Raw genomic sequence first — 9247 nt, 5'->3', positions numbered from 1 at the left:
AAATTGGCCTGCGTGCTCAACGGTTTTTTTTTGTTTTCATCCAAGCGCGAAGGATGAGAATTCGGGCGGAGTTCTAGCGTCGTGGGCGCGGGCTCCAAAAGTTGCAGTGTACACCTCGCCGGCCCGACGCGCAGTCTTATCAGAGCGAGGCAAGTTCACGAGGACCCATTTCCGCGACAGAAAAGTAGAGCGATTTGAACGACTACCCGTGCTAACGTGCGTACAGTTCGCCGACCATCTCTCTCTCGCGTGCGTCTAATTTAGATTAATTTATCCCCGACACGCTCCTTTTGCCGCGACCCTGGCGACCACCGAGCGACGCGAAGCCCCTCGGCCTTCTTCTTCCTTCGCTTCTCCCGAGCGGGCGACGAGACCCAGCGGAATCTGCTCGGCGCGTTCCCGAAAGGAAGGAGAAGAAGAGGAAGAGAGACCGCCGGAGCTTCGCGCTCGCGCGTCTCTCGTCTCGCGACATCGCCGTTGTTAATCCTCGAGAGGTCTTCGCGACTTGTTTCTCTTTTTCTGAGAAAAAGAGACTAGACACAGCCGCGTTCTCTCGCGCGTTTTGTATCACTTGTTATTTTTTACGCTCTTTATCCCAGCCAATTTACACGCGAATTATCGCAACATCTCTTTGTAAATCCATTTTATAAGGCTTCTCTATGTACGATCACGCGCCACGAGATATAGCCGTATCGTTGCTAACTTTTAATCACGATAAGATACGAATCTCCCGAGCGCGCGAATGGCCCGGGGCATTTAACGACTTGGCCCTCGCACGTCTAATCGTCATGCGGGCATTCGGCGACCCTGCCATTTATCGTCGCTCCTGCAACGGGCTCTCGTCGCGCTTAATCGACGCAATCACCCTCTGTCGCGAGCGAGAGCAGCTCCACTTACGGCAGCAGATATTTATTTATAAGAACAGTTTTTTTTTTCGATCCTCCTCGACGAGCGGAAGCTCTCTCTGAGCCGAGCTAAACTGAGAGCGCTCGCGGGGGCTTATATTTAATGATGAATGGGCCGCACCGCTGCTGCGGAAACTCTTTCGCGCAGCAGCGTAATGAGATATGTGACGTAAACTCGACTCGAGAAGAAGTATTCGATTATATAATACTTGCTTCTCCCCCCCCCCCCCTCTCTCTCTCTCTCTCTCTCTCTCTCTCTCTCTCAACTTTTGTGATATATATCTGTATCGAGGACGAGAAGAGGAATTACGTTCTTTCTTTTCCTCTTTGCTCGTACGTAGGCGGTGACGACCGACGAGCGCGTGGTGCATTAATGCGAGTGCAATTATCGTCAAGCTATTTTTGTCGAGTGTATGTAAATATACGATATACATATATATGTATAAATATATATGTATGTACATGTCACGTTAGTTTTGTGATGGCACGCGGAGGAGGACGCACGTTCTTCCGCGTTTGTGAAAGAGGGAAGGGCCAAGCATGCGTTCTATGCACGATTGTATTTATCGCAAGGTATAACATAATAACACGCTACACGTACACACACGTACACCGTAACGTTAATGTTTCTCTCTCCTCGACGCGCGTCCACCTTAGGCGCCCGATGAATGTATTTCTCCCCCGCCCCAATCGTGTTGCGCTGAAAACTGTAATGCGCCTGTAACGCTCCGCGTTTACCCCTCCCGCCGATTCATTAAATTGATCGAGATCATCGGCTTCGACGGGCAACTGTAGTGCCGCGACCGTCGACTTCAGATCCCCCCCCCCCTCCTTCCTTTATAAAGGAGTTGACAAGTTACACAAGAAATCATGTAAGAAATTACCGGCGATCTTTGTGATAGGCGACAACAATCTCCCTTAAGCGCAACAGCAACGATCGATCCTTATTATTGTAACAATGTATGTGTAATGTATCGAGTAATGTTCGCCGACGAACGCGGGGAGGACAGAGCTGTCGGTATATTATTTTCGTAATTGTCTCCGGCGTGTCTGTGAAAAGGCAAACGAATAATAAATAATTACACTTAACACTTGTCGCAGTCAAGTAGGCGAGATTATAACGATTTATGTGCACGCAGCCATCCAGTCAGTCACTGTTAAAGAGGAGGTCGATCTACAAAACCACGCGGTCTCTTCGTCTCGACGACGAGCGGGGGGCGTCTTCTTTCCGTCTCCTCGTCGCGCTTTCTCGACAGGAGGCAATAGTCCAAGAGCTGGTGAACATTTTGTTAAGGTTGTTTTATACAAGCTGAAATTTTGTAAAAAGTTATTCTTTCTCTCGCGCGCGCGTCCGCATAATCTTCTCCCCGTTGCACTCACGGAAAACACTACTTACTACTTTTCATACTGTTTTATTTGTCAAATCAGCCTAGCTTTCAACATACAATACTCTTATAGCATTAGAAACACGTTGTAAAAATTGCAACATGTTTCTGCTGCTATAAAATACCTTTATGAAATAAAAGTTAAGCACCACCACTAATACAACTTCACGATCGCCTGCCACTAGGTTCGAACCAACCAGGACGCCTGCCCTTTTTTTTCTTACTCAAAAAAGTATAAAATTTTTATATATTCAAATTTCAACTTGTATACTTCACGTTGGTTTCAACATTTTTTTTATACTTTGAAAAAATTATGGGTGCACTTCTAACCAACGCTGGCCAGGCAGGTGATTGATTCCTTATTCAGGTAGGGAAAAAATAACTTTTTACAAAATTTCAGCTTGTACAAAACAACCTTAACAAAATGTTCACCAGCTCTCCGGCTAAAGGGAGAGATAAAAAAAAAAGAGAGAGGACTTCCCGCTTCGTTGTCGAGAGGACGATCTCAGAGAATCTCAGCGGGACGTTCAAGTTCCGACGGTTTGCGCAAACGATTTTTTGTAACGATCTTTTCTTCTTGTTTTTTGTTTTTTTTCCCTATCATCGCGAGAGTACTCGCCGCGAGTACGCTTTCCGCATCGGCGATCGCGTTCAGATCTACCTCATCTGAAACAGCAAAGTAGCGGAGAAAAATAAAGGAAATAAAAAGAAAACGTGAAAAAAAGCAACGCATAGCTGCAATTCTAAACATTTTTTCCCTAGACACTAGGCGGTAGTAAATTTGTATGCAGGGTGTAGAAGAGAGGCTGTAGCTACAAGGTACTATATGAATTGTAATACAATATTCCCCTCGGATTAAATTGTAATTTTAAGATGATATCGTTATTATTATTATTATTATTATTATTATTCAATTATCGAGAACGACAGTGCTTACATTGAGAAAGAAAAGAACAAGGAAAATCACACGACTGTATTCACTTATTTATTTATTGTCGCACCGCATATTGTCCCGGCGAAATAATCTTCGAAAGAAATATATTTATAAGGTAATATAATAAAAACAAAATATATCATACGTGTACACGTCTTATTGTGCGTGCGTAAAATCCTGCGTTGATGTCGCTCTACTCGCGACGATATCGGCCCTCGAGCTGACGGGGTTTTAAACCTTTGCTAGTTCGCTAATTTTATTTGCATATACTTTCTCAAGTCCTTATAAGATCACGCGGAACGTCTTAATGTTCTTGGGGTTAATTTATATGAAATTCTTGTCTTCTCTCCTGCTCTTGTTAAACGGATTTATCTTCTCGGCGGGATTAAAGGCGATACCACTCCATGGATAGTATTGTAAAAGTTGACGTTTTATTCTCATCGATAGAATTGTACAATATCAGTAGATATCAAAACATATCATAATCGGAATACAATAAGCAACAAGATTATTACAACAAGTTTCCTCATCCATAGGCTAAGAAAAGACCTGCATACGTACACCTTTTCCCTCTTTTTTTTTTTTACAAAATTCCCGGCAGTATGTACAATCGGTCCTTTTGTTTCGATAAATAATATTACAGGTAGAAAACAAGAGATATTCGGCGCGCAACGCGTAAACAAGTATACTTATAGCTAAAGCTACATATGTATCTCTCACTGAGGCTTGACGTTTCTATATTAATTACAGAACGTGAAAAGGCATTCGCGCGTCCCGTTCTCCCCGGGATAATTCTGTACGCAGGGGAGAAGCGTCACGTAAAGTGCTCTTGTTCGGTGTGCGCTTGATACAAACGAATTACGAGATACTTGACGGCGATTGCCCTTCGGGCAAGGTCATTCCCGGAAGAGAACGAGACGCGAGAAGTCTTCGTTGCCGCGCATCTCGACTCTGCGAATCGAGATCCGCAAAATTCTATCGCACTCGGAACGCAAAATGGGTATTGAGCGAGGATTGCCCCGTAAAGTCCAGCCCTACGACCGAGCAATTAAGATCCGAGAGGCCACTCTCTCGACGAAAATAGCAAACGGGCGTGTACTTGCGGAGAGCAAGGGTGATAAGGAAAACGAGGCAAATGTTGACGTGAATACGGAAGGCGAGATTAGTTGTAAAAACATTTCGAGACGGAAGACCGGAAGACAATGTATAGCAGTGTGTCTCTATAAGAGAGAGGACGTATCCAGTAAGAGAAAAACAAAAGAGGCAAAGAAATGACAGATATGTTCAACGAACAAGTAGATTGGCAGCGTAATACGTAAATACGTCGTACTTGCTATTTTTCCGGCAGTAGAACGGAGCATTGGCGCTCGTCCTCTAATTGGCAGTAATTGTGCCACCCACTACTTATCCCCAAGTAATCGCAAGTTCGAAGATTAAATTCCTTAGAATCTAATTCGGCAGTAGATCGCATCGCGAAAAGGAAAAGGAAGAAACGACCGAACGGAGGGCCCACCTGGTCGGGCCGACCAGACTCGCCGAGACGAGGTTCAATTAACGCTTTTGATAAAACGATTGATAAAAAATTCCGCGTGAACACACAACAATCCGGCGCGCGCGCGATTCCGATCGTCGCGACGTTAACGTAACAGCGTAGTGCACAGCACTATCATGTTCAGTATCAGCGAGCCGCAGAGCAGCGCGGACAGCCAGCCGGGGCTCGCGACGACCGTCGTCGTGTGATGAGCGGCGTACGCTGGCGCCGAGCCGTTCGGGTCCCCGACGCTCGGCCCGCAGCTCTCCTGAAGCTGGTAGTCGTCCGCGCAGCGCGTCGACGACGGCACCGCTCGCGAGTGCCACGACTGCGGGCGGGGAACAGGCGAGTCGTGCCTCGCGACCGGGCCCGGCCGTGGCGTCTGGCACGACCATCGCGTGGCCTCCGACACAACCGAGCACCGGTCGAACTCGTGCACGGACGGTTCGCGGGAGGGCGCGAGATTGGAGGAGCCGACCGACCCGAAGCCGGAGCTCTGGCTGGACGACCGCGAGAGCGTCAGCGGCATAGCGGTCATCATGTCCTCCTGCCAGTAACCGCCCGCCACCCACGACGTCTGCGTCACCGGTCTCAGCCGCGGCGGCGACAGGATGCACCTCCTCTTGCTGTACGCGCCGCCGGACCTCCTGAACAGATTCTCGGAGCTCGTCGCGTTGTACACTCGGCGCTCGAAAATCGGCGCTACCTTGGCGATCCTGCCGCACCGCGGCGAATCCTCGCTCAGCAGCAGGGTGCTCAAACTGTCGTTCAAGCAGCAATTGTCCGATGGACTGTTCTCAGTCTGAGAGGCGACGTAACCGTTGCTACCCCCGTTAGCAGTGATCGTAAACAGTTTCTGTCTCAATCTACAAATAAATAGAAATAAAATATTACAACAAGCTCGTTTCAATTAAGGAATGAAATTAATCGATGATCTAAGGCCAATATTTTAACGAGCTAAAACCGATTTATTACCAATTTGCTATAGATTATGAAAAAAAAATACCATTACTGGATGCCACCAGGAGAGGAGAACAATCTTGAGCTTATAACAAGTAACGCGATTCATCTCACCACTCGACACGCGCAAAAGCATCAACTATTAACACCAATGTAATATTATTATTATAGGAAACCTTATCGCTGAGGATGACTAATTGTAAGTGTAGTCGAAACGTCCGTCTTTAGTTATACATTTTAATTTTATTCATTGACAATTTACTCGACACGCCTGTCTATTTTATACGCTGTAATATTATTCGTTGACAATTCATACGTCATTTATATTATTATATTTATTCTTTGGCTATTAATTTATTTATTTATTCGTCATTATTTACAATCTAATTCTAAGTTAGTTGCGTCCCTTTAGACTATATAATAGTTTTTGTTACAATTTTATCATCTATAGCAAATTGGCAATAAATCGGTTTTAGCTCGTTCAAATATTGGCCTTAGATCATCGATTAATTTTATTCCTAAATAGAAATAACAGAAGCGTTCACGTATGTAAGAGGTGCGACAGAGGTGGCACAAGATACTTGCATCGCTGAATGCGACTTGCTGAACTTGATCTCGGTGGAAGACAATTCGTTCGTCGCACAGCCCGACGATTTAATACTGCCGTTCGTTGCGCTTGGAACGATACTGTCTGCGCTTCGACTGTTATACGCAAGCTGCGGCGCGGCGGTGTCTCGCGAGCGCAACCTGATCTTCTTAAACGTCAGCGAGCCAGTCAACGTACTCTTGTATATACCTGATTTTAGGCTCAGCAGAGCTGTAATAAGCGCGCATACCGTTACCTGAAAAGAGATCGACCGATAAGCTAAATGTACATACACGGATACGTTCAAGTACTAAGATAATTGCACATTAGTTTGACTCGCCATGCGGTACTGCGTTATGTGCCCCGCTGTAAGCCAGGCGTTTTGAAGTGTCGCCAGGCTCTTGACGGACACGAGGGTAACGATGCAGAGCCACAAAAAGATCAACAACACGTCGGAACTTCTGTTCCTCGTTGAGCTCGCCCAACAGGCGCACAGGTGAAAGAACAGTCCACCGATCGGCAGCCAGACAACGTCGTGATTGCAGACGATCATCGAGACCAGGCTCATCGAGACAGCTCGGAAAAACATTTCCAACTTCCTCGCATTCTGCAAGAGCACCAACCGGTGATTATTTGTTGCCACAACCGCACGTCGTTAATGGAAACGTCGAGTGAGATTTGCGACGCAGAGAAAGCTCGGGACATTAATCTCACAACGACGCCCTTTCCGCAAATGCACTCACGTCGACGAGCGTCCGGATTGGTTTCCGCCTGAAGAACTGCATCTTGTAGCGCGTCAGCCACACCGCCTGCCTGCGCAACACGTCTCGCACCGTCAGCTTGCAGCTGTCGCACAGCGGATACCTTTCCTCCAGATACATCTTAAACGCCTTCAGCTCCGCGTCGAACAGCCTCTTGCTCTTGGGCTCAAAGTTGGACAGTTCCAACAATTTCAGACCCTCCCGCTTGTTGCAGTACGTACAGAGTTTACCCCTGAGGTCGCGACAGTCGTCGCCATCCTCGGACGGGCTGCAGTATCTCGTACGAACGTTCGACGTTGCATACTGCTCCGGAATATCGTACGAATAATCACCGTTCTGGAACAAGTATTTTGTACCCGTTGAGACATCACATTAGGAAGTAAAGTCCCCTGTTATGAGATAGGCTGCTAATATGAGACAGCGGAGTTTCTGCTACATTAATAGGCATCGTCTGTTGGCTCCACCATGAATTTACGGCCCTTGGAGTGAAATCTGTTTCGTGGGAAATTGATTGTTAGATCGTGTAATCGTTGTGAAGAATAGATTTGTGATTGAATTTGGACGTTGAAAACCTGCGCGCTCTCTCTCTCTCCCATACAGCACAGGTGGTTGCAGTTGCATATTATACATTGCAGAAACGTTGCAATCTTGCAGAGACATTGCAGGGATATAAAATTGTAAACTTTCAATAGCAATGTTGCAGCAATGTTTGAAAAATAATTAAAATATAATACTATATTTTCTATTAAAAAATTTTTTCTAATTACGATAATTTTATAATGTTATTTTCGTTGATACCAATAATGCGCGAATTATTAAGTACTTGATCAGTGCGGTGTTGCTCGCAATCTCCATCTATTGCGAAGCGACATAATCTCCTTAGGTTGCTTCGCAACAGCTTGCTGTGTATTGGAAAAGGCCCGGATGCATATGTAATTAGTAAATTCTCTGCTTATGTACAACAACAAATTATTCCAAAAATATTGCACTGCAATCTCTCTGAGGGCGGACATTTCAACGTTGCTGCAATCCTCCAGAAACGTTGCAGCAATGTTGCGCAACATTGCTGCAATATTGCAATCTTACAATGTAACATTTCTGCAATCTTCCTGCAATCTTCCTGCAATCTTTCTGTGATGTGTGGGCTCTCTCGTATTATAATCCTATCCCATAATAAGAGGACCTTTAACAATATAAAAGAAACAGTGTCTTCCAACGGAGGAACGGTAAGTGTGAGGTAAGAGAAACAGATGACAGGAGGCAGGCTGCGATCTACCTTGGAAAAGCCGTTGTACTGCTCGCACCAGGGACACAGCCACCAGTCCAAGTGCTGCCTCCAGACCTTCGTGTTCTTGTTGCAGAACCAGCAGTTCACCCTCACCGCCAATCTCGCTCTGCAAAACGCGTAAACGCGATGAGCGAGGCCGCGACGCGGGGAGGGGGGCGGAGGGGGGGACGCGCGTGAAACGCGCGACGACTCACCTCAGCCTGTAGCAGATCGTCAACGACGTAGCGATTATCAAAAGAATCGGAGCGCACATAACCGCGGAATCGAACGCCGCGCTACGCTCCGGCTCCATGTTGTGTCTGATGAAAAATGGAGATTAAAAAGGCGCGCTAAAAGGAGAAAACGAGGGAGAGGTGCCGCGTCGGGAAGGCGACCTAGAGTCCGTGGGGTAGCGAGGTCGACCGTGCGCCGTGTCTCCCGCCAAGCGAGCGAGTGGCTAGGCACACCATAACCTCAAGGACCACGGTCGTGTTTAGCGCGGAGCGTGGAACCGCGCGCGACCTTGCAACGTCACGTCGACGCCAGGTGCGGAGTCGGCGGCGGCGGCGGCGGCGGCGGCGGCGGCTTGTACGATCGTCGTCCCGTCGACAAATCCATCCGATGCTCCGAACCTCCTGTCACGAAACACGCGGCACATGCCGGTAGATTGCCCGCGCGCGCGCGTTGCGGCCGCTGCGCTGCGTTCGGAAAACGCACTCGCCGGACGCACCGCGCGTGTTTGCCGCGAAATCCCCGGTGCGTTCGAAGACAGGTCGAACGCTCTACGTGGCTTTGCCCCGCGAAAGTTGTCGCGCGCGACAGAAATATCCAACCGACCCTTACCCACACAGCACAAAAAGATTGCAGAAATGTTACATTGCAAGATTGCAATATTGCAGCAACGTTGCGCAACATGCT

The 9247-nt window shown here is 47.3% G+C and overlaps 1 protein-coding gene across 1 annotated transcript; it reads right to left on the bottom strand.

The window, feature by feature from the left end:
• Nucleotides 1-1545: 1545 nt before the first annotated feature.
• On the bottom strand, nt 1546-9038 carry LOC105557491. The gene is made up of 7 exons (XM_012004738.1): nt 8725-9038; nt 8545-8649; nt 8339-8456; nt 7045-7398; nt 6642-6908; nt 6301-6557; nt 1546-5621 (listed from the first exon to the last, which is right to left on the bottom strand). The coding sequence occupies exons 2-7, from the start codon at nt 8640-8642 to the stop codon at nt 4862-4864; spliced, it is 1854 nt and encodes a 617-aa protein (XP_011860128.1). The 5' UTR covers nt 8643-8649; nt 8725-9038; the 3' UTR covers nt 1546-4861.
• Between the last annotated feature and the right edge of the window lie 209 nt (nt 9039-9247).

This window comes from Vollenhovia emeryi, unplaced genomic scaffold, assembly GCF_000949405.1.
Source record: "Vollenhovia emeryi isolate VEMERY1.0 unplaced genomic scaffold, V.emery_V1.0 DF939471.1, whole genome shotgun sequence".
NCBI classification, from domain to species: Eukaryota; Metazoa; Arthropoda; class Insecta; order Hymenoptera; family Formicidae; genus Vollenhovia; species Vollenhovia emeryi.
This window is presented reverse-complemented; position numbering and strand designations above follow the sequence as displayed.

Excerpts from the sequence above, each read along its gene's own strand:
- LOC105557491 (XM_012004738.1), bottom strand. The coding sequence starts at position 8,642 with ATGGAGCCGGAGCGTAGCGCGGCGTTCGATTCCGCGGTTATGTGCGCT. Across the intron at positions 7,399-8,338 it reads AGTACAACGGCTTTTCCAAG|AACGGTGATTATTCGTACGA; the intron begins GTAGATCGCAGC and ends TACTTGTTCCAG. Across the intron at positions 6,909-7,044 it reads CAATCCGGACGCTCGTCGAC|AATGCGAGGAAGTTGGAAAT; the intron begins GTGAGTGCATTT and ends GTGCTCTTGCAG.